At 40.4% G+C, this 22,973-nt stretch overlaps 3 protein-coding genes across 4 annotated transcripts in view; 1 reads left to right on the plus strand and 2 right to left on the minus strand.

The window, feature by feature from the left end:
- Window positions 1-4,225: 4,225 nt before the first annotated feature.
- mrtfbb (myocardin related transcription factor Bb) lies at window positions 4,226-15,107 on the plus strand. Of its 2 annotated transcripts, none has more exons than XM_024271983.2 (13): window positions 4,226-4,714; window positions 6,643-6,708; window positions 8,066-8,121; window positions 8,188-8,263; window positions 8,455-8,616; window positions 9,232-9,410; window positions 9,991-10,122; window positions 10,758-11,002; window positions 11,186-11,321; window positions 11,395-12,129; window positions 12,752-12,847; window positions 12,918-12,978; window positions 13,048-15,107. In XM_024271983.2, the coding sequence occupies exons 1-13, from the start codon at window positions 4,615-4,617 to the stop codon at window positions 13,488-13,490; spliced, it is 2,487 nt and encodes an 828-aa protein (XP_024127751.1). In that variant the 5' UTR covers window positions 4,226-4,614; the 3' UTR covers window positions 13,491-15,107. The 2 variants fall into 2 exon arrangements, with proteins under 2 accessions (XP_024127751.1, XP_024127753.1); XM_024271985.2 differs by having other exon boundaries at window positions 4,227-4,699.
- Window positions 14,366-21,618, minus strand: LOC112146268. The gene is made up of 7 exons (XM_024271988.2): window positions 18,833-21,618; window positions 18,614-18,745; window positions 18,408-18,539; window positions 18,210-18,332; window positions 18,045-18,134; window positions 16,214-16,361; window positions 14,366-16,108 (listed from the first exon to the last, which is right to left on the minus strand). Exons 1-7 carry the CDS (start codon window positions 19,110-19,112, stop codon window positions 16,000-16,002), a joined length of 1,014 nt encoding a protein of 337 aa, XP_024127756.1. The 5' UTR covers window positions 19,113-21,618; the 3' UTR covers window positions 14,366-15,999.
- Window positions 21,619-21,770: 152 nt separating this feature from the next.
- snrnp25 (small nuclear ribonucleoprotein 25) overlaps window positions 21,771-22,973 on the minus strand; it is a 2,788-nt gene continuing 1,585 nt past the window's right edge. Inside the window, exons 3-5 of the mRNA XM_024271992.2 lie at window positions 22,309-22,414; window positions 22,155-22,229; window positions 21,771-22,064 (exon numbers count right to left, since the gene is read on the minus strand). Of these exons, the coding sequence (XP_024127760.1) occupies window positions 22,007-22,064; window positions 22,155-22,229; window positions 22,309-22,414 (239 nt within the window). The 3' untranslated portion in view covers window positions 21,771-22,006. The remainder of the gene's footprint in view (window positions 22,065-22,154; window positions 22,230-22,308; window positions 22,415-22,973) is intronic.

A 22,973-nucleotide genomic window follows, 5' to 3' on the forward strand; every position in this document is an offset into this window, starting at 1 on the left:
GGGGGGGGGGGGGGTTCACTGTGTGTGCAAGCACTGTGAGCAACAGCAACTCGAGGGTTAATTACACTTACAGGAAAGTCATGCTTGTTGAAATCAGGGAATGCTGGAGGGGAAGTGTGACGGAGCTGCACGCCCTTTTGCTGTTGAGTTACTTCTTTTCAAAGGGTCGTAGGAACATTTGCTCCTTTTACGTTGTTTTCATTCTCCCATTAGAGGCAAAACGATGAGCTATTTTTAGCAAAGGACTGATTTAGACTGGATGACATCAGGTGTGTAATGTCTCAGGTTTGTTTCGTCTTTAATGGCATCGAACTTTTATTTGTTTTTGACCAACTGTTGATATTTTGATATGAAAAGATCGACTATTTGACATCCGAGGAAACAAATGTTTGGAATTTCCGTTGCTTTGTTACCACTGGTAACAATCCATGAGAACATTTGCCGATTGCTGTATTTGTGCCCCACACCCAGAACATGCAGGTGATGGACAATAGAAGGAAGCAGCAACACCTGGATTCAACATGTGCAACCAAAAAGAACGCAAGCAGAAAAAAATGTTCACACTCAACCACATGGAGCCCCTAACAGGACACTGAAGTAAAAAAAAAATCTGATTACTATCTGGTGTGCACTAGTTACTCTCTGTTTTTGGATTTGTTTATTTTTTGGTTACTATCTGGTGCAGAACAGATACTCTCTGGAGAGCACCAGTTACTACCTGCTTTTTTTTTTTTTTTTAATATATATATTTTTCTGGTTACTATCTGGTGCACACTATATACTATCTGGTGAGCACCAGTAACTATCTATTTTTTTTTTCTTAGATTTTTTTTTTCTGGGTGCTATCTGGTGCGTACAATTTACTTGATTTTTCCAGTGTTACTAATTGGTAATCACCAGGTCCTATGTGTTTTTTTTTCCTAATTTTTTTTTCCTTGTTACTATCTGGTGCGCACCAGATAGTAACGAGAATTTTTTTTTTCTTTAGAAAGAAATATTTTTTTAATTCTATTTTTTTTGCTTTGATGTTACTTTAGGTAATGTTCTGTAATTTAAAAAGAATAAATAAAAAAATTCTGGTTACTATCTGGTACGCACACGATAGTATCTGGTGAGCACCAGTTACCATGAGCTCAGTGCAAAAAATGTGCAAACACATTTCATTCAAGCAGCTGATTGGGAATATTTGGGTAAATATATACAACCGTTTATTTCTGATGATTTCGCTGTGGCTAAAACTGCCACAAGGCCCTGCCGCTTTTAGCCTCTGGTGGCTGCTGCTTTTAGCTTCAAAGGCAAATGGAGGCCTACAGGGATTTCCCTCTGGCTTTCCCACCATCTGCAGAGGCCCGTACGGGATTTGGTGTTGGTGAGTTCTGCTGAGACTCTCCTGCAACCTCTTAAGCGCACACAATCTCTTTAAACATCATAATAAATGCTTAAATCTTTCACAGCATTTCTTCCAAGTCTGTCTGTCCATCAAAGGCTGGCAGACATTCAAACTTTTATTCTGCCACACATCAACTGAGCAGAAATCAGATCCAGGTGAGAACTTTGCTGCGAGCTTTGAACCAAAGCTGTTTTGGTGCCACACTGTTACCAACTTGTTTATGGGCTCAAACGAGTTTGCCAAGAGCATTCGGAGTAAAGTAGCATTTTCTGGATGGAGCTGTCCTTCATATCCACCCAGATTACATCTGATCTGGTGTATAACTGTGCTTAGCTAACATATAATGTGTGTTTTATCCAGCTCCCTGTGAGATACCTCCTGGAACCACCCCAATTTAAACTTGCAGGAAATAGGACACACTCTGTCTTTAATAGAAAATGTCTGTGTGAGCTGGAACTACCTGAACTTTATTAAACTGTGCCCATCAGCAGTCTGATTTTGTTTCTTTTTTGTGCTTTTATTCTTGTATTTTTCTTTTAAGGCAACCACATTTTGGGGGAACAAATCTAAAAATGTGAGTTGCTGCAACTAGGAGAAACGCTCAGAGAAATCTATGGAAAAAAAATGTTCAGAAATAAAAATCTTATGCAACAAGCTTTAATACAGTACACAGATAGCTGTGTGCTGTATTTGAAAGTGCTTTCCCAGCTCTGTTGCAGCTTCTACATGACCATGAGTTGCATTTTGGGGCATTTCGAAGAGTCCATGACCCCTTCTGATAAGAAAACTTCAACCTAAAAGGGATAAAATGTTCATTTTTGGTGAAAAACAAACTTATTTTAATGGTTTGTTTGAGGAATGAAGTAAGGACTTGGATGGAATCGCTGTTGGAAAGAAAACGCTTTCACAATTTCATTAGCTGATAAAATCAGATTATGGAAAATTACTTTATCAGTAAAAAATGACTGTAGTTGTTGTTTGATTGAGCTGTGTGCAAATGATTGCAGTATATAATTTTATGTTCTATTAGTAATTTAAATCCAGGGATTATCATCTATAAATTGTTCTAATCTTTACTACTTTGACATTTCACCAGATTGTATGAAAAATAGTGTTTTTCAAGATAAAACAAGAGCTGATTATAAAGTACGTCCTCATTGACTGAATAAATTCAAAATCTTAAAAATATGATGTAATGGATTTTTAAAATTAATGTATTAAAAAAAGTTATTTCAGTTTGTTGGTCAACTTTGTGTTATCACTCAGGGAAGGAAAATTTACTCCAATAAATTTGTTTAAAAACACAATATCAACTAATTTGAATCGTCATTTAATTTAAAAAGAGAGTTAAAAATGAAAACCATTGTCTTTAGTTCTTTAACGAGATGTTTAATCAAGTTATCCCACTTTCTGACTCCCTATATCCAATTGTTGTGTCACAAGTTTGTTAAATCTCACCAACAGATCGCACTGATACAGTTGCTCCAAAGTGGTCAGTGAAATATAAAGTTGGAATATCTTGACATGGATTGCAAAGCTTAGAACTTCCATTGATCTTTTTCTCTTTGCCCCGCCCTTGTAATTCCTGGCCAATGACGGAAAAAATCCTTAGTCACATGGTTTGTTTACAAGCTTTGGTCCGGAACAGAATCGTCCTGCTGATGGCAGACTGAATACAGACCAAACACAAGTATCAGAACTCGATCCGCACCAAATCAAGTGGACCAACGACTTTTCTAGTCTTAGTGAACCCAATGAATCCAAAATGTGGGACATTAAGGTCGCTACACACTCTTAATAATTGATAAAGTGTAATAATTCGTATTATAATTGTGTTTAATAAACATGAACTTGATAAAAACTTAAACATAATAAAATTGTGACAAGAGATGAGCTGGAAAAGCTTAACTAAAAACCAGAGATTTAAATCTACAGAGTAATGGCAGCAAAACTACTAACATAAACCTGGAGCACAGGCTGAGAATGACGGACAAAAACTGAATCTAACCTAACTAATAAAATAAAAAGCATCTGACGTCACAGCAGCTTTCTGTGTTGAAACAGAGGTGTAGATTTGTCATCCTTCTTTTCTTTTCTGTCTGGTCCATAAACGCCTTCTCTGAGATTTTTTAACAAAGAAGTTGGGTACAACAAATCTGTTTGTTCTGGCTGCCGTCTGTAAACAACTAAAGCCATCCTATCTGGTGTAAAAACAGAATGAAGCAACAGATTAGAGCTATTTCAAGCAGAGTCCTAAAAAAGAGTTTTGTGTACATTGGATAAATCTGGATAAGCTGTCATCAAATGCGACTCAAGACAAGATGTTTGGGATTTTTTGGGGGTCATTTTCAAGCGCAGCAGGATTTGAAAAAGGTGAATAAAGAATGAAATGTGTCCTCTGAGGATGTACTTTTCTGAAAATGTTTACCACTTTCCCGAAGCTCCTCCTATTTGCTGATATTCTTCATGAACTTGTTGTTTATCGTGTTCCGTCCCAGGAGTGTGTCACGACATGTTGTGCCTTGTGATCGGTTCCATATTTCCCCCTGATCCGCACATTTCTTGATGCCAAATGTTAGGGGGTTCTGAACACAGCTGTGCCATAATCCTGAGCATGTTGGGTCCTGCTCCGAGCATCCTGGGAGTTTACAGTTTGACATCAGCTTCTTCTCTAAGGAATCCCATATCGTTTATTTCTGATCTGGAACTCACCACAATTAGTGTAATTCCGTTTTTTTCTCGTTTCCTGTTTGAGGTCACAGATGGCATCAAAGAAGACAGACGAAGCAACTTTTTTTTTGCTTGTCTTTTAAATGTTTTAGTATTAAATAGTTCTTTGTTACTAATTCAAATATAATCAAAGATGTTTTTTTAATCTAAAGATTTGCCCACAGAGAGAACTTTCGTCATTGTTACTGAGAACAACAATGTTCCTCATAAAAATGTGCGTCCAACAGCTTGTTCTGATCATTTATGTTGTAAATGATTCTCTCCTCTTCAAAGTGAACATCCCTCTGAAGTCATTTGTGTTACAGGGAGGGAGGCAAAGGGAGAGAGTTAACTTGAGCAGTTCCCTCCTCCTGACGTTGAGCTCGCCCTCTCCCGCACGCTCACAGACTCACCCGGCTGAGCGGCGCTGAACAAGCTGCGCTTCGCTCAGAGCAGAGCAGAGTTTGGTCTCCCTCCTTTTCGCCTCCCGTGATCTCCTCTGGCCTCCTCGCTCCATGGGACTCCAGACCTGGCCACCAAGCAAGCCACCACTGCCCTCCATGGCCTGCCTTGATGTGGAGACCCCTTCTATCTGCAGGGGTAAATTCAAATCAGGTGCTTTTTATTTCAATGGGTCCATTTCAAACTCTCTGCAAATCTATACTAACATATCTCTCTATTAAGATTTAAGCATAAAAGTTCAGTTTCTGAAGCTTTAGTTCGGCTTTGTGTCACATGACTTCACTCCAGTGAAAAATGCACTTCTTTGAACTTTAGTTCAGTTGTCAGACATGTTGCTCATCAAGATTCTGCTCGTCATTTGAATGCTTTTAATCTTCCTTTTTTGCATTCACCTGCAGCAACAGAACGGGCGTCTTCCTGCTCTTAATGTCACTTCAGTTTGTGTGACAAAGACAAGATGTTAAAGAGTGAATCCTATTTGAACAATAAAATATTCTGCTTCAGAGCTATTAGGTGTGTAAACCTGATTGTTGGTGTGTCATATTGTTTCACGCTGTGAAGGACACACCCACTCTCCGGGAGAGAAACAATAGATTTTCCTCCATCTTTAATGTAGATTATAAGATGATTTATTTTCATGATCCAAAACGTCCCAAATTATTTGTCATTTTAACAATTTAAACATCACTGCAGAGCGGTTCTTTTTCTGCAGATTCTTGTGAATTGTGTTATTTGCAATTTTCTGTTAAAAAAAAGGTACCGGAGAGACCTCCAGGGATGATTTGCTGAGAACAACGCTGGTCTGAGATTAGAGATTACATCAGGAGTGGAGGATTCCAGCAGAGCCCCCTCTCTGCGTTTCTCCATAACTTCTGTTTATGCTTTGATGCGAGTGCAGAGCAGGAGAGACGCTTTGCATCACGGAAAGGTTAGCCAGGGTTCAAGCAGAAAGCAGGAGGACACCGGGCATGCGCCGTGCCCCCGTGGGGATGTTCAAATAAAACCCTGCATTTTCTCCTGCTGGTTGAGGGCAGCTTTGATGTTATTGATATGTGGTTCATAAATCCTCTTGCTTGTGGCATTCTTTCCGAGTCACAGTGGATATAAACGAAGCGATGGAAATTTCTCCCCAATCTCCTGGTATGATCGGTCTGACCATCACCCTCCCCCCCATGGTCTGACTCTGTAATGGGAAACACAACATGTTCTCCACTCTGCAGATGATGTGAGAGCATTCGTGGCCTTCCACCCTCAGCTCTTGCCCACCACTCCAAGCCCATCAACATCCCCTCGACTCAACTGGAGATCCCACCCCCTCGGCAGCCCCCAACTTTCATGTTTCCCAGGCCTTGTTCTCACAGCTGCCCAGTTTATTTTTGCTCCAGTGAGTCACAGAGGCCTGCTCAGACGCCTTTCCCAGGAGAGGGGAGCAGGTCTGAGTTTGGAGCCGGCCTGTGTGTGTGAGGAGTAGATCTCGCTGAGACGTCGTTCACACCACCGGCTCATTTGTCAAGCACCGCGGTGGTTAGTCCACGCCAAAAAAACAAGTGTTTAGAAGTGTTTAAACTGGAGTCTCACTACAGTTTACATTTTTGGTTAAATATCACAAAGTGTCCAAACATTTCTCTCGGAGGATGGTCTCATCTTTGATGTCTAACGCGAACGCTCGCTGCTCATCCATCGAAAGAAAGGTCAGCTTTCTAAAAGAAACAGACGCCACTGCAGCTCCGAAATTCATCCTCTCATCGATGTTTATATTCTTACCTTGTTCTCCGCATTTGCAACCCACAGATATCACCTATCATTAGAAGGGCTTTCAGCCAGTCAGCCCGGTCTGCTCCTCTCAACTTCTATCCCTTAAAACCAAAGAGGAAGTGAGCAGGATGTCTGTGGTTGGGAGCTTGGTTAACATCAAGTTTGCAGGGCAGCACGTTCGTTGATGGAGAAATAATAAGTATTTTTGTTTCATTTGAGGCCTCGCAGGTTTCAGAGTCTGAAGCCGCAGAAAGAGACGACTCAGTCCAGGAGGTTCTGAGTGGTGACGGTTCAACTTTAACCTCCGTGTTTCTGCTGTCTCACAGTCCTGCAGCTGTGTTTGCAGCAGAGGAGAAGTCGGGAGCAGCTCGTGGAGCAAGGGATCATGCCGCGTGAGTCTACCTATCATTTGAATTAACCCTTTAACACCCGAGGCGTCACCGGTGACGCTTAAACACAAAATATTTAACATGCTGCCGCTTTCTGGAATCACGTTGATCGTGCTAGCGGTTGAAAAGTTATGGCAAATCAAAGAACATAAACACTGGAGCTCTGGTGTTAAAGGATTAATTGATGGTTAGCTCTGAAGCTACGATCACACCGCCATCGGAAACTTGAGTTTAAGCAGCTATTTCCAATGAAACGTCTATGGAAATGCATTCAAAACTCATGTTCGTCCATCTCTAGGCAAATTTTTAAGACACTATTTGGGCTCAACTTACAAAACGCATCAACTGAACAAGGTGAAATTTGAATTATTTGCGCTGAAATTCCCTTTTCTCAGCTTCAGAATCCACTGGAACGGCGTTAATTGTGTAGTTTGAAGAACGTGTGTTTAAACATTTTAAAAACAGATTTTTGGTGCTAAGATTTTACTTCACAGCTTTTGTGCATTGAGGTTTGCAGCGATTCACAAAAAAATAAATAAATAAAAACACTTTTGTTATATATTTCTACAATTTTTGGCATCTTTCCTCTTCCATATTTGTATTACACATAAATGAAACACTCTATAATTGCACTTTAATATGACTTTGACACGTAACATTTTTATGCCCTCATTTTATTTATAAACTAAATGAGAATATTATACCTTAAATATGAAACATATGTGAGCACTGAGACAGCTCTTCCATCATCTGTCAGGGGGGTGCAAATTGAATTTACTTTTGCTCTGATTACTTTTGAATACACAAACATTTAAGCAAAAATATTTCATAAATGTCTTTTTTTTGGTGGGGAGGTTCTTCTTCTGACTCCACACAGTCACATGAGTCAGTGACCGGGCCGCCAGCGCAGGTCATTCACCCCCTCCAATGGTGCGGCCAAGCATGGCCTTCGCAGAAACTACCAGTGCGGGACATTCTCCAGCTCAGCACGCCGCCGCTCCTACACGAATGCGGTTTGGGCAATAAGCAGGAATGTTTTGCTTTTGCTCCTCAGGCACGCTCCTGAGAGCCCCCCCACCAGCTGGTGGGTCCTTAAACCAAACAAAAACCTTTCTATCATTCGTGAGACGGCGGTGAGCCAGCGGCTGGAGGCAGGATGAGTTTATCCTGAGTGATCAAAGAGTAACTCACTGAAGGGATAATCTCTTTGTTTGAGCTGACGTTTCCTGTTTGACTGAACTGCTGCTCACACTTTTGTTTTTAGACTAAAACTCAAACTCTCGCTTGAGCAGTTTTTAAGTTTTTTTTAACCCTAAACATTCATATTGCTTTACATTAATGTGGATTTCTCTCTTTTCAGCTCTAAAATCACCCGCCGCCTTTCATGAACAGATTCGCAACCTGGAGAGAGCCCGAGTAAGAAAACAGCTTTTTATAAAATATATGTTCATAGAATAGAAAGAAAAATGTGTTTTTCCACAGACTGGGAACTTCCTGAAGCACAAACTCTGCAGCAGACCAGAGCGCTCTGAACTGGTCCGTATGCACATCCTGCAAGGTAATCCTTTACTGCACCTCGATAAGCCGAATGATGAATGTGCTCTGCTCTTATTATCAACAATCTTATAAAAGCATAAATGTATTTATGGATAAGAGGCTGAGTCTGCTGTGAGTCACGGTGACAAAGCCGTCCAGGCTCTGATGGATGCTGAGCAGATCGGCGGTGAACATCCTCTCTGTGTTTATCAGAGACGCAGGCAGAGCCCTCCCTGCAGGCCACACAGATGAAGCTGAAGAGAGCCAGACTGGCGGATGATCTCAATGAGAAAATCGCTAAGAGGCCTGGACCGCTGGAGCTGGTTGAGAAGAAAATCCTGCCTGTTGACTCTGGTGTTGAGGAGCTCATCAATGGTAGAAGTTTATCATCTTTACTCCTCATTTCAAACTTGAGACTTAACGCAAACAAAACTCCATCAAAACACTTCTACTGCAACCCTCTAAAGCAAAGGTTCTCAAGCATAATTTACCTTGGGGCCACTGAAGGCCGAGTCTGGCTGAGGCTGGGCCGGATGGGGTTCCATTTGTGCCAAAAATATGTTTTGCGTACACTTTCTATGTCTTTGGTCCATTGTCTATGTCTACTAAACAAGTTTATTGAACATTTGTTTATGTCTATGTACTACTAAGCAATATCTTCTGCGTGTTCTACAAAACAACAGGAGCTAATGATGCTAGCAACTGTTGCTAAAGGCTTAAATGACGACCAGATCCAGTGACAATAGCAAAGTTACAAGCATAAAGCACATGCAGAAGATATTGCTTAGTAGAATTGAACTTTCATTTTAAAATATAAACTTGAGAGCCACAAATGATCTGTGGGCCGCCAGTTTGAGACCCCTGTTCTAAAGCAAATCCTTCATAATCGTATCTCTACAAAAGTTCCTTAAATGTTCATGAGCTCACATCATTATATTTGTACCGTCTCATTTTACGGTTATTTCATTTCTTCTGATGTTGGTCTCACAGGTGATGAGGCAGAGTGCTCTCAGACGCTCCCCGCTTCAGATGTTTACAGCTTTGATGAAGACAGCGGTGATGCAGCTTCGCCCCTGCAGTCAAACAGCCAGCAGTCGCCGCGCTCACACGCCTCGCCGTCAGAGTCCGGAGGGGCGGAGCCCGCTGCCGTCCTCAAAACTCCCACACAAGTATGGAAAACACTGAAAAAAACTTCAAGAAATAAAGTTTTAGATTTTGAAGGTTTACTTTTTACCTTAAAGCCCAGCCCACAAAACCAAGTGGGCCCCATATGGTTTAAAACTGGGAAGAAAATGTGGACCCCAAAAGGGTTTGTCCACGGTTTCTGTGGTGGCCCCAGCTGTGTTTACCAACATTGACTTAACTGGGGACTCGGTAGGTTAGCTCGCTACGCTAGCCAGCCACCCGGTGGACAGTGTAGCATGCTAGAGAGCTCCACTGCAGCATGCTAGCAAGTTCCTCTGTAGCATGCTAGCCAGCTCTGTTGTAGCATACTATTGAGCTTCTCTGTAGCGAGCTCCACTGAAGCGAGCTCCTCTTTATTGAGGTAGCGAGCTCCGCCACCAAGCGGCTGGATAGCATAGCGAGCCAACCCACTGAGTGTCCACTCAAGACAAACTCATTTGGGGCCCACAGTTTCTGCCCACTTTTAAACCACATGGGATCCACTTGGCTTTACTGGCTGTACGATTAGATTTAAAAAATGTTTCTAAACATGAATTTATTGCTTCTTGTTTTGGGGCTTTCTAGCAAACTCTAAGCCCAAAAGCCACCACAGATGTAGTCAACCTCGCCTCCACCAAGCAACAGAGCAACCAGCAACCCCGTCTGTCCAACACTAACAGTGTCCCCAATTCTCCATCGGGACCAGTTCTTGTAAAAGTAAGTGTTTGGATGGATCCGGTTTGTTCACAATCAGCTTACAGGACTGCACTGTGTGACTTGTGCTAGTTCTTTTTCTGCTTGATTGACTGCTTTTTTTAAAAGACATTTTTCTAGCTAAGATGTCAGAGGCTGAACTTTGTCACAGTTACAGTCACATTGACCCCAGTCAAACGAGGGTCAAACAGCAAAATCTGACTGACCTTCTTCACCTAAACTTCATGCTATCTAACCTCAAAATCAAAGAGTGGGAGTAGAGCAACAACAAGTCCCTTTATCAGAACCCTGTCCCATTCTCAGAATAACACTCCTCCTCATGAAACGCTTCAGGGGAATAAATTTTGACAAACTGGAGGCTGGCTGCTTGTTTGCCTCAGCCTGAGTTTCTGGTTTCATACCTGCAGTAAAACCCGTTGCCCCTGCGCCAAAACATTTTGCGTGCACTACATCCTGTGCCAGCAGGAGGTAGAACAATAAGAGTCATGTTGCCACTACCCATTTCCTCATCCTCCTGCTCGCGCTGGGTATCGCACTAACATTTCAAAGCCTTGCAGTGTTTCTGCTGGCAATGCAAGCTGCATTTTCAGTGGCCTGAGATCTCTAAATTTCCAATTTTTCTATGTTTTGTTGTGCAGCAAAGCTTGGCCAGGCTACCGGCGGACAAAACCCGCAGCAAAAAGAGCAGAGAGCCCAGGCCACGGGTGAAAAAACTGAAGTACCATCAGTATATTCCCCCTGACCAGAAGCAGGAGCTCAGCGAAGTGCAGATGGACTCCTCTTATGCTCGTCTCCTGCAGCAGCAGCAGCAGTTCCTGCAACTCCAGATCCTGAGCCAGCAGCAGCAGTACAGCTACCAGACCAACCGGCCTGCTTTGATCCAGTATGGCACCAATGATAAATTCTTTAATCTTCTCCTCTCCAAAGTAAAAATATCTCAATATCAAAGTTATCTCTTTCTGTTGCACATTTCTGACAAAAGCTTCCTACACAGAGGCACCAGATTGTGAAAAATGGAGAGCTGATTCTCTAACGTCTCTACTCCCTTTTCCGCTTGTCTCATTAGATCAACAAGTGAGGCACAAACCAGCTGTTCAACTGTTGTTCTCAGAGGAAACAGTCAGTCTGCTCCTGCACAGCTCCACCCCGCCATGACCAATCACAAGCCAGATCATCTACCGGCTAATCTGGATGAGATGAAGGTGACCAAACTGAAACCTGCAAAGACTTGAATGAATGATGCAGCGGCGGTTTGTAATCTCTTCTCTCTTTCAGGTCGCTGAGCTCAAAATGGAGCTGAAGCTCAGATCTCTACCTGTTTCTGGGACGAAGACTGACCTCATAGAGAGGCTTAGGCTGTTTCACGACAGCTTGAACATCCAGAGTGTCGTTGCCACGGAAACGACTAAAGCTGAAAGCGTCAAGTCGACTCCGCCGGTTTCTGTGATAGCTTCCAAAGTGTCCAACCTGGGCATAAATGACAATAACATGAGTCCCCCACAGGGAGCGAGTGGAGGGGAGAGTCCCACGCAGAAAAAATCCTCTGACAAGGACTCTGAGAAGGACAAACGTCTGCACGAGAAGGAGCGTCAGATCGAGGAGCTGATGAGAAAGCTGGAGCAGGAGCAGAAGCTGGTGGAGGAGCTGAAGATGCAACTGGAGGTGGAGAAAAGAAGTCTTCAGCTCAGCCCTTTGGTTCCGATCCAGATTAAAACGGAGAGCAGAACCCTGTCCAGTTGCTCGGTCTCCTGCAGCTCTCCCACTCTGCTGGTCAAACAAGAAAAATCTGCAGATCGGAACCACAGCAGCACAAACCCGTTCATCATCTGCCACCAGCCTGTCCGAGCCCGAGCTCAGGTCCTGAGCTCAGGTCCGGCCGACGGCGGGGAGCTGCTTCACAGCGCCACCGCTCCAGGCCACGTCCAGACCTCTGGAACGATGCCACCGAAAACACAGGCCTCAGCAGCATTACAGCAACAATGCAGCACTCAAACCAAGCAACTGAAAAATGTAAGAAAACATTCACCCGCATGCACAGGCCTCCGCAGACTCCCCCCTATTACTCATCACTGTCAGCTGGAGTTTGTTTAGCAGCTTTGAATCCTTTGAACACATTGTGTAACGCAAAATGTATGTTTCCCAGGCATCATAAATCCTGCTTTGTGGGCAGTAAATAGGAGGTCAGCTTGGACTGGTGAACGTAATGCCCTGTTTTCAATGGCACCGGTTAATCTGTCCTCCTCATGAGGAGGAGGCTGTGCAGGCTGCCCTCAAAGGCCTGAGCAGAACTGAGCTGCGCATTCATGAATTTCCCTTGATTTCCCTTCAGGGATCAATAAAGTTTTTTTTCCTTCAATAGTGCAATAAACTGTCCCATCAGAACTGAAGCAGTTTGCTTTCAAGCCCTAAAATTTCCCAGCAGCATCGCCATGGGACCAAATTAAAATAAATAAAAAACACAGACGTTGGGAATTTAACACTTTCGGATCATTTTCCATTCAACCGCCACATTAAGAGTCAAATAATGAGGCGCCTTAAAATAAAATTTGGTCAGAAAATGATCTTAAAAATCTGGAATAAATTCATCCTTACTGAAAATAATAACACTTTGTGATGTTTTTATTTCAAACAGAAGACAAAATTCACAAACCAAGTTACAAAAACCAAGGATCCGCCTCGCTATGAGGATGCAGTCAAACAGACACGCAGCATGCTAGCTGCAGTTCAGGTAAAATTTTAATAAATGTTAAACTTTCAGATACGTATTCACATTTTTGACTAAAACCATTTCTCTTTAGGGTACCACTCCAGCGAGCCAGCACATGGATGACCTCTTCGATGTGCTGATTGAGAGCGGCGGTGAGAAGTGCTGCTAACGTGGATGTGGGGCGTCTGATGATGTGCTAACTGGGACATTTGTTTTTTCAGAGATCTCTCCTTTCATCAGGCAGGAACCTCCCAGTCTGGACAAGCCTCTGCCGGTGACAGCCAGCGTAACCACCCTTCCCATCAACACGGTGCTGTCCCGGCCTCCGCCCCTGGTGCAGGTGGCTCAGCCGCCCGGCTCCTCGCTGACCGGACTGACCTCCAACACCCAGCTGGAAACCCTTTTAGACAGCACGCTGGACGCTGAACCGCAGAAACTGAAGCTGATGGAGGAGTTAAGCTCACCTATGGAGGAGCACCTCAATGAATGCACATCGCCTTCTGGCCCTAACCTGGAGAACAGCAACATAGACAACATGGACTGGTTGGACCTTACTCTGTCTGCACCTGCAGAGGGAGTTAACCCTTTGGACATGTCGATACCTGTGGGCGTATTCTCCCCAGACTTCCTGGATTCTCATGGACTGCACATGAACTGGGACTGACCTCAAAGGTGAATACTCCAATCTGTCACTCCAAAGTCATGTTTTGCTTTTTGTTGGGATAATTTGTTCTCTGATGATCTGAAGTCACAGCATGAGTTTGGAACAGGCAGATTTGATTCTTTTTAGGCCTCTGTAAAGGCCTGGACTCCATATAGAGAAAGATGAAATGGTACTTCTGAGTTAAAAGTGGGCAGCAGCCTTTGAGATTTCTGTTTAAAGTTGCATTTGCTTCATGGTCAGTGGTCATGTCACAATCCTAGAATCCTAGATCAGAAAAAAATGTGTATTTTTTTTTCATTATTGGGAAAACTTTGCATTAATATGAGAGATTTTGTATTTTTTACTTCATTCTGTTTTGACCTGACTTGCAAAATCTCAAAAGAAAAAACCTTAAAATGACATAAAACATCACACAACTCAAACCACTTGATTTTTTTATGTCGATGTTTATATTAACCTCAAACCTATGCTCTTTTTTCAAAAGTATTTGTGATTTTTTTTTTCTTTCGCACATAGAGTTTCTATTCAGAAGCATAGAAAGCAGAAAATAAAACACAGGAACACATTGATTGGTTTAAACTTTAAGAAACTAACATGTGGTTTTATGTTTTTTGTTTTTTTTTGCTAAAGTTATCAGAACTTAAAGTGCACACAGGTGCTTCCTGCAAACTGGAAGCCAAAAAACTTCTGAAGCAAATTAACTTTGACTAAATCCGTCATTTCAAAGGATTTAGTTGCAGACAAGCTGACAAAACCAGTCCCAACTCTTTGAACGTTTCCAAATTTCATAACCAGTTCTGTAAGTCTTCAAGCTCCTGTACAACATGTGAAACTGGCGACAAACACCTCTGTTAGTCCTTTGAACCTTAAGGCAATTTTTTTTTATTTTTCTAAAGATCTCTAGTTTCACTTCAATTACAAGAATCGCTGAATTCTGACAGATTTACTTCTGAAGTGACTTTATTTTATTTGTGTTTTTCTTTTTTTTTCTTTTATGGTCCATGTTCACAGAGTTAAAGGAAAAAGAATATCCACAAAAACAAATTTAAACTATTTCTCAACTGGTAGCCTCTTGTTTTGTGCTTTGGCGCCCTCTGGTGGTCACATTTAGTTTGACATATCCTGAAAAGGTTATTTTCTATTTGAGAAAAACAACGAATTTAACACTAACGGTGGAGAAAAACATCACGCACTTCAGTGTTTTAGATTTTCTTCTGTTTCCTGTCTTTGAAGCAATTACTTTTAGTCTCTGGAATAGTATGAACTGAGTCACTTTACGGTGAAAAGAGTGATTTTTTTCTTCTTTGTTTCTGTAGCTCAATGTCTGATTGTGAGTTTCCTGAAAGGGTTATGTGCTGGAATTAGAAATGCTTTGTCTCTTCATTTGTGTACTTCAAACCAAAAGCATTGTATTTCATACTTTGTAGACAATATACAAGTATTATATTTATATAATTTTTTATACATGAGTAGTTGTTTTGTACATACAGAAATCAGTTTGGGATGCATTTGTGCATCACCAACTTTTCTTTAAAGGTTGTTAAAAAACGAGGAAAAACAAAAAAAAAAGTGCAATTATGAATTTTATAAGAGAAATAAATGTTTATATCATTCAAACTAAATCAGATTTTTGGTGTATTTACAGTCACAGATTGATTTAAATAGTCGTCTGTCCAGTTTGAACATACAGGTAAACATATATTTGCACTGAGGCTCATGTTTCCACACTCAACTTATTCAAAATGATAAACATTTCTTTTATTCTCTAAAATAAACCTGCATAATTATGGAGGATGTTTGTTCAAAAGTAAGAATAAAAAAGGGAAAATCATCTATTTTTTTAAATTTCATAGAAAAAAACTGATGGAAATCAAATGTCTGGAACGAACTAAATTTACAAATAAGTCAGTCATCAGATTAAAGGAAGCGCTCACCGACCTCTACAAGCTGTTGCACTTGGCGGCCTGGCAGGAAGCGCGGAAAACATTAATACTAACTCCTCCAGAAGGAGAATTCTGCACACGGGAGTGCGGCAAAAGATGTTAACTGCTCTCTGTCAGCGCTGTTTAACATCTGGAGCAAGTACAGAGAAAACCCAGCGTTTGTGGAGGATGAGCAAAAGCACAAAGGCGGAAAGACATCCAGAGGTCACGGAGGATGGAGCAGTCCAGGACAGATGGCGGACGAGTAAAAGTGCTGTTAACTTAATCTGTGTTTCGGAAACAGGCGATGATAGATCTCTTGCTATAAAAGAAAGTCTATTTGAAGAAGCTCTTTTAATCCAGAAGGGTCTGTTCATTCTAAGAGCCAAAGGAGATGCATTTCAGTCCACCATTTTACCCCAAAGCTCCTTTTACTTCAATAATTTCCTTAAATATATGTTGAGCTACATAGTACAATGTCCTCTTTTCACATTTCTTTGGTTTATTTGTTTTTTCCATCAGTTGAACGAACGTCTAAAGTCATTCGTGGCTCTTTCGCTTCATTTCCATAAAGTCTACACCTCCGTTCAGAGCTTTTTCAGGGTCGAGATGGACGTCCGACACTTTGGACATTTGTGTGTGATGGACTTGAACTTGTCGGAGCAGAAAGGAATGAGGCAACAACCGGCCACACAGCTGTGAAGGACAGAAATAGAAAGAACTGAGGGTCACACTGGGAGCAGCAGCACAAACACAAATGGAGCTCATTGTGCAAATAGGCAAATGTTTTATCAGTCGTACCAAAGCATAGCTGACATCACGCACACCAGCCAGGTCACGCTACTGACGGAGGTAACGGTCTCAGTCACTACAAACTGCTGACACTCGGGGCACTGAGTCCTGCTGGGTTCAGGTGGAAGTTTACTCATGTCCAGGATCACAGAAGGAGCTGTGAAGGTTATACATTAAAGAAATGTGAGCTTTGCATCTCAAATGTGTTAAATGTGTAAGTGCAAACTACGACAGCATCAGAAAACCTGATATTCATGTTTTTGTTTCTGGCAGGAATCCATAAGGGCATTGTTAAAATTGTGCAAGTGCAAGCTGCGTTGGATAGTCCCCAACTTCAAACCCGCCCCCCTCTTCTCTTTCTGTAAGCTATATGTTACAAATTGATTTAAAAAACACTTTTTTAAAATGGCGGCTCTTTTTTTGGTTTTATCTCCATAGCAACCATTTTATGTTTTGTTCACTTGCGAATACTGAACAAATCGGTATTAGTTTCAGACGAATCGGAAAAACTAAAGTTTTGGATTTCCTTAGCAACTGAGGTTATTTGATAACCACGCCCACATTCCTAATATGTTCATATCCTATGTTATATTATTTTGTTCAACTCTAGCCAGGACTCAAATTATTACATTGTCACAATTTTCCATTGAAAAATGTGTAAGTGACAGGAGAATTCCACTTTTGCGAGCTCGCCACGTGCACGCCATTCAAAATCTACATCCTCTAATTCCAACATTTTTTTCCCCAATTGCTTCCTAATTATGTCCGAGAAGTTAGGAGACAATTGAGGAAAATACCTAGGAGGACCTGTTATATTTTGTACCAAAAAGTATTTTTTTCAGAAAATTCAAGATGCCGGCCTCTTTCCAAGGTTAAAGGTCAACAAACTCCAGGGATTGTTAGAGATTTTAGCTAACGACATGTGTTTGAAGTTTCATAAGAACTGCTCAAACAAAAGGTTTATTTACCCATACATTTAAATCACCAAATCTCAGATTTTGCGAGAAAATGGCTGCTAAGCTGTAGGTCATGTGGTCATCCCATAATAATTCCAAAACTTCCTTTGGATATCCCTGACACATAAATATTGGTTTCGTTTTTCCGAATTCCATTTTTCAGTCACGTTTCTTTTGTTTACCACGCCCACAATTTTAAAATTGTCATATCGCATGTTATATTGCTGCGTTCAACTTGAGCCAGATTCAGTTTTACCCTTTTTACCGCATTCCGATAAAAAATGTGTAAGCTAGCTATGATCGCAACCGTTGCGAACTTGCACGCCGTTCAAAATCTACAATTACTAATTCCAACATTTTTTCCACAGTAACTTTCCAATGATGGCCAAGAAGTTACAAGAAGATCCATGAAAATTCCAAGGATTTTTTTTCGTTTGTAGCCGGTACTAAATGTGTTTTTTTCTTAAAATTTCAAGATGGCTGCCTTTTCTCGAGGTCGATGGTCAACGAAGCTTCCATGCTCATTTCAGACTCATTTGAAATTTTGTGAAGATTGCATTAATAAAAGTTTCCTATTACTATAATGTGTGAAACTGAAAATCGCCAAATTTTGCAACAAAATGGCCGCCGAGCCGTAAGCCGTGTGCCCATCCCAAAATAGTTTCAAAACTTCCTTTGGATGTCTCTGATATGTGTTTTGGTTTTATTAGTGGATTTTAAAATATGTTATTGACTCTATTCAATTTTTTTAATGGTTTCACATCTTCTTAGGTACTAGGTGCAGATATTGGTGAGTTTTGACACATTTGACACTTTATTTTTCCATATGCAAAAACGAGCTAGTCCTTGCAGTCGGTGACCTCCTTAATAAAAATGTGGGTCACCTGGGTACGGAGGCGGAGCCTCAACAAAGACAACTTTTTTCTCAGCAGCATTCCTCTTTTCCTCCTGTCTTGTGGGGTCGGCTGCCATCTCTGGAGAAAAGGAAAGTAAGTCTTTGTAAGACTCGAACAGAAAGGATTAAGAATCCGCAGAGGTAAACCGCTCACCATTGTGGTCGTCTCCGTCTTTGACAGCTGAGGTCCTCTCAAACGATTCCATCTGCTTCTCTCTGAGATGTTTCAGTTCATTGCCCATAATGTTCATCTGTGTTTCTTGGCCGTATACTTCTTCTGTTAGTACAAAAGCAGAGGAAAATAAGTTTTTCCAAGACTCAAACGTAAAACGAATCCACGTTCGATACTCACCATTCTGGTCATTTCTGTTTCTGACAGGTGAGTTGTTCTCATACGTTTGTTGCTGCTCAACCTGCCTCCCTCTGAGATGTCTTAGTTCATTCCCAATAATGTTCATCTGTTTCTGTCTGGTGTATGCTTCTTCTGTGAGTACAAAATCAGAGAAAGTCTTTGAAAGTCTGGAAACTGTGGGATTAAGAATCCACCTTGCTGCTCACCTTTCTGGTCATCTCTGCCTGTGACAGCTGAAATGCCCTTCAACCGTTTCTGCAACTCAGCCTGCCTCTCTCTGAGCTGTCGCAGTTCATCGTCAATAATCTTGATTTGTTTCTTTTTGGCGTATGCTTCTTCTGTGAGTATAAAAAGCAGAGGAGGTCATACATGTATAATAAAACACACATTACATTAAGAGATGCTTTACATTTCTTTGAAGCTACCTGTTTGGCCAAAGTTTGTGCGGTTCCTTATCTCCAGAAAAATCTGCATAATCTTCTTCTTTTCCTGAAGTTGTTGAATCTTTAAAGAAATGTCCTTCAACTCCATGGAAATTTTGGTGGCCTCGCCATTGGGTGAATTCATGGTGACACCTAAACAGAGAGAAGGAGCAGAGAAAAGTAGATAGTGATAGTTCCCTTTCGGGGGCGTAGGGTTACAGCCACATATGGGCGAAGGGATGGTACACCCTGAACACATTAACACCTCACTACTGGGCCACATACAGACTCACATTCCCACGTAGATGCAATTTAGAGACACCAACCAACCTATGACGCAGGATTTTGGAGATTCTACAAGTTATTCATTTTAAAAAGATGAGCCTGTGATGTTCACTATAGAGACGAATTTTGTCTCTTACAGACCTTTTACTTCTCCTTTTAAGAAGTGCTTAAATCCTTCACTGCATCAGTGTTGTCTGTTTGAACTGGTTATCTGTATAAAAGACACCTGTCCACACCCTCAAGCAGCCAGATTGAAGCTTCTCCACTAAAGACCAAAGAGCTGTCGAAGGACACCAGGGACAAGATTCTGTACCTGAACAAGACTGTAATGAAGCAATCTACAACAAGCAAGCAGCTTGGTGAGAAGAAATCAACTGTTTGAGAAATTATTAGAAAATGGAAGAAATACAGGATCATGGACAATCTCTCTCCACCTGGGGCTCCATGAAAGATCACATCTGGTGGCGTACAAATTATATTGAGAACACCCTAGAATTCCACGGAGGAACTGGTCAATGACCGGAAGAGAGATGGAACCACAGTCACAAAGTTTCAATCGTCCATGATGACTGAACCTTTGTTACTGTGGTCGTTATGGTGATCCGCAGTAAACCTTCGTAATCCATGACGGTGCAGTAACAGACTCCACTGTCATGGATTCAAATCCTGCAGTTTACCAAAAGGTCCTCCTGAAACCAGCATGTATCCAGACCTATCTACAGTTCTCCAGAAACCATCTGGATTATCCTGAGCTGGATTGGGAGAATCTCACTTGCCGTAATTGGAGGGGGAAGAATGCTGAGTTACATCTCAAGAACACCATACCGACTGTGAAGCATGGAGGTGGAAACAACATGGTTTGGGGCCGTTTTCCTACAAATGGGACAGAACAACTCGTCTGTACAGAAAGAACTAATGATGTGTGGTTAGATTCTGGGCAAAAACCTCCTCCCATCTGTGAGATCACTAATTGTCTAGCTAGATTTCCCACCTTTGACAATGACCCTAAACACATCATCCAACTAACGAAGGAGTGGCTACATTAAAATCACTTCAAGGTTCTAGAGTGGCCTAGCCAGTCTTCAGACCCCAATCCATCAAAGAATCTTTGTAGGGAGTTGAAATTCTGTGTTCCAGGAACAATCCCAAAATGTCACAGCTCTTGAGAAGATCTGCATGGGAGAATGGACCAAAATAGCAGCTACAGTGTGTGAAAACCTGGTAAAGGAAATCTTTGATATTCATCATTGACAACAAAAGTAACTTTTGTTTTGACCAAATACTGATTTTCTTCACCATTTACAAGCGAATTCTTAAAAAAAAAAAAAGAAAAAAAAAATCGCAGGATTTCCTGAAATCTTTTACCTTACTTTCTCATTTTGTTTCCAACAGTTAAAAAAATCTAATCTTTAAGTGGGAGAACTTGAAGAATCTGTGGCTGAATCACATGACTTAACTTGTTGTTAATAGATCTTAAAAGTTTTTCAATTCGTCATAACACTAAATCTGTATACAGGTTTGTTTGTTGATTTCTAATGTTAATCAAAGAAGTTGTTTACTTTCATTTCTGTGAAAAGCAGAAAAAAACAGCAGAATTCTAGTAAATTTATAGTCCAAAGTTTTACTGATAAATTACAACAATCAAATTAGGAAATTAGTTTTTTTTTTCTTTTCTTAAAAGAAACTTTAAATAATTTGACAAGATAGTTGGGAAAACAATTAGAAACTGTTTGTTTAAACTTAGAATTATCTTAAATTAAACAGATAATTAATTTAAAAGTCCAAAGTACCCAAAATAATGAATAAACATTGAAAGTAAATTAGATGCTACATGGTTATTGTTACTTAAATCTCAACACTAAAGTACTTTTAAAGAAATCAATAGCTATATGAGGCCCAGAAAATATGTTATGGAACAAATTGGAAAACTAACTCTATTTTGTTTTGGTTGAGTAACAAATCAAATTTTCTTAAATACTTTAGAAATTCACATAAAAAAACAACAAATTGACAAGCAATAATAATAAGGAACTATTTAATCTGACACAACTTTAGGTATATTTAAATATTTCATCAGTTATTGGCACATAATCAGGAGAAATGGCTTAAAATCCAAACTGTCGACATCGTAGCTGCTTCTAGTTCCTGATTATGAAATGCCTGGTTTTTCAGGAATACATTTTTATTAACTAACTAGTCATGAAACACTTTGATAATTTCCTAAATTCAACTGGTTTGGGGGTTTAACATGATTAATTACAAAGTAAAAGTTATGTTGAGTTGAACTAATGTAGCAGCTTTTTTGTGTAACTTTACATAAAACTGTTTGTTTACTCAAAAATGTATAATAAAATACATTTTTAAAGGTTTTTTCTTTTTAAATCCCTGTTGCGTTACATTTTATACACTAAACATTTAACAAAGTTGTAAAATAATTGTGAAAATAGTCTTGTTTTGCCTCACCTGTTCTGCTGCAGCTGATTCATCGTCCTCAAAAACATTACATAGAAGCCGAACAAACAACAGAACACTTTTCTTTTCCTCCGAATGACTATTCAAAATATTCAAATAGTTCAGCTACATTTACAACTTCCCACTGTGAACGTTTACACTGAATCACGAGAGGAAAAAAAAAAAAAAACACAGACAAGTGATATGCTAAATATTGATATATTTCATCTGAGCACAAAAAGCAAAAATCATCACATTATGAACAAAGTTTTGAGCACTTTTAGAGCAGAAACAGTTCCAAAAAAAGTAAATCATATTCTAAGAAATATTCAAAACAAGTTCAACAAGTAACATACATTTTATCACTTGGTTTATTTAACATGGTAATTAAAAAAATGCTCATTAATGCTGGAAAAACGACTTCATTGGCAAATGGATGAGTCACTTCTTTCTGAGTTTCTTCATAAACGTCACTTCATCTCTGTTTCTAATCCCGTAACTGAAAACAAATAAGCATTTAAATACAGAAGATTTAGTCAGAGAAACATTTTTTCATTTCAGCTAAATACCAAATGGTATTTATACCCACTCTTTGAGCCTTGTCGAGTCATCTTCAAGCTTTTCCCCTTGAAATACCAGATAATAAGTCCTCCAAACATATCGCCTTGAGGAAGAAAAGATTAAAAATACAATGAAGAATTTGATATTACTGTTCTGTGACAGTGTTTGCTAGTAATTCTTACCAGCTGACATGTTTCACTCCACCTTCTCGTTGCTGTTTAAGCTCCATGAATCTGCAAATGGCCTTCTTCAGATCAAGGACTGTGGCGTTTTGCACCACCACTATAGCTAAATATCACAAAAAACAAAATATATTATTAAATAATAAAATGTGTACAAAATAAAAACATATTCAAAAATAATTGAAAAATACACATGCATAATATGGTGTGACCAAAAACAAAAGTTGCCGCCTGGATTTAACTAAGCAAATTTGGACGAGTCTCCCATTGGATAATTATTGCATGGGTGATTGTCTTTCAACTACAGCAGGTTTTATAATCCCACCTCATTTCCTAAAAAACATGTTGAAAGACTCATCGTGTGGAAGAGATGTTTGTCTGTTTGAGAATCATTTGCATGCAACAAGAGAAAACACTGAAGGAGATCACAGAAGCTACTAAAGTTGGGTTAAAAACTGTCCAACACATTATTAAAAACTGGAAGGATAATGGGGTAAAAAGTGGCAGGAAAAAAAAAATGTGATGGGCAATCACTTCAATGTTTGGTGAAATGAAATCGAAGAAAAACAACTGTAGATAGAACTCAGGGCTGTGTTACATAGTGAAAGCAAAAACATTTTGATTTGCAAAATGCAAAGGGGACTCAATGGATTGGGACTGAAGAG

Source organism: Oryzias melastigma, linkage group LG8 (assembly GCF_002922805.2).
Source record: "Oryzias melastigma strain HK-1 linkage group LG8, ASM292280v2, whole genome shotgun sequence".
NCBI classification, from domain to species: Eukaryota; Metazoa; Chordata; class Actinopteri; order Beloniformes; family Adrianichthyidae; genus Oryzias; species Oryzias melastigma.

Excerpts from the sequence above, each read along its gene's own strand:
- mrtfbb (XM_024271983.2), top strand. The coding sequence starts at position 4,615 with ATGGGACTCCAGACCTGGCCACCAAGCAAGCCACCACTGCCCTCCATG. Across the intron at positions 8,264-8,454 it reads CCGTATGCACATCCTGCAAG|AGACGCAGGCAGAGCCCTCC; the intron begins GTAATCCTTTAC and ends TGTGTTTATCAG. Across the intron at positions 8,617-9,231 it reads TGTTGAGGAGCTCATCAATG|GTGATGAGGCAGAGTGCTCT; the intron begins GTAGAAGTTTAT and ends TTGGTCTCACAG.
- LOC112146268 (XM_024271988.2), bottom strand. The coding sequence starts at position 19,112 with ATGTGGCCCAGTAGTGAGGTGTTAATGTGTTCAGGGTGTACCATCCCT. Across the intron at positions 18,135-18,209 it reads AGACGGAGACGACCACAATG|AGATGGCAGCCGACCCCACA; the intron begins GTGAGCGGTTTA and ends CCTTTTCTCCAG. Across the intron at positions 16,362-18,044 it reads GGCTCCGCCTCCGTACCCAG|CTCCTTCTGTGATCCTGGAC; the intron begins GTGACCCACATT and ends TAACCTTCACAG.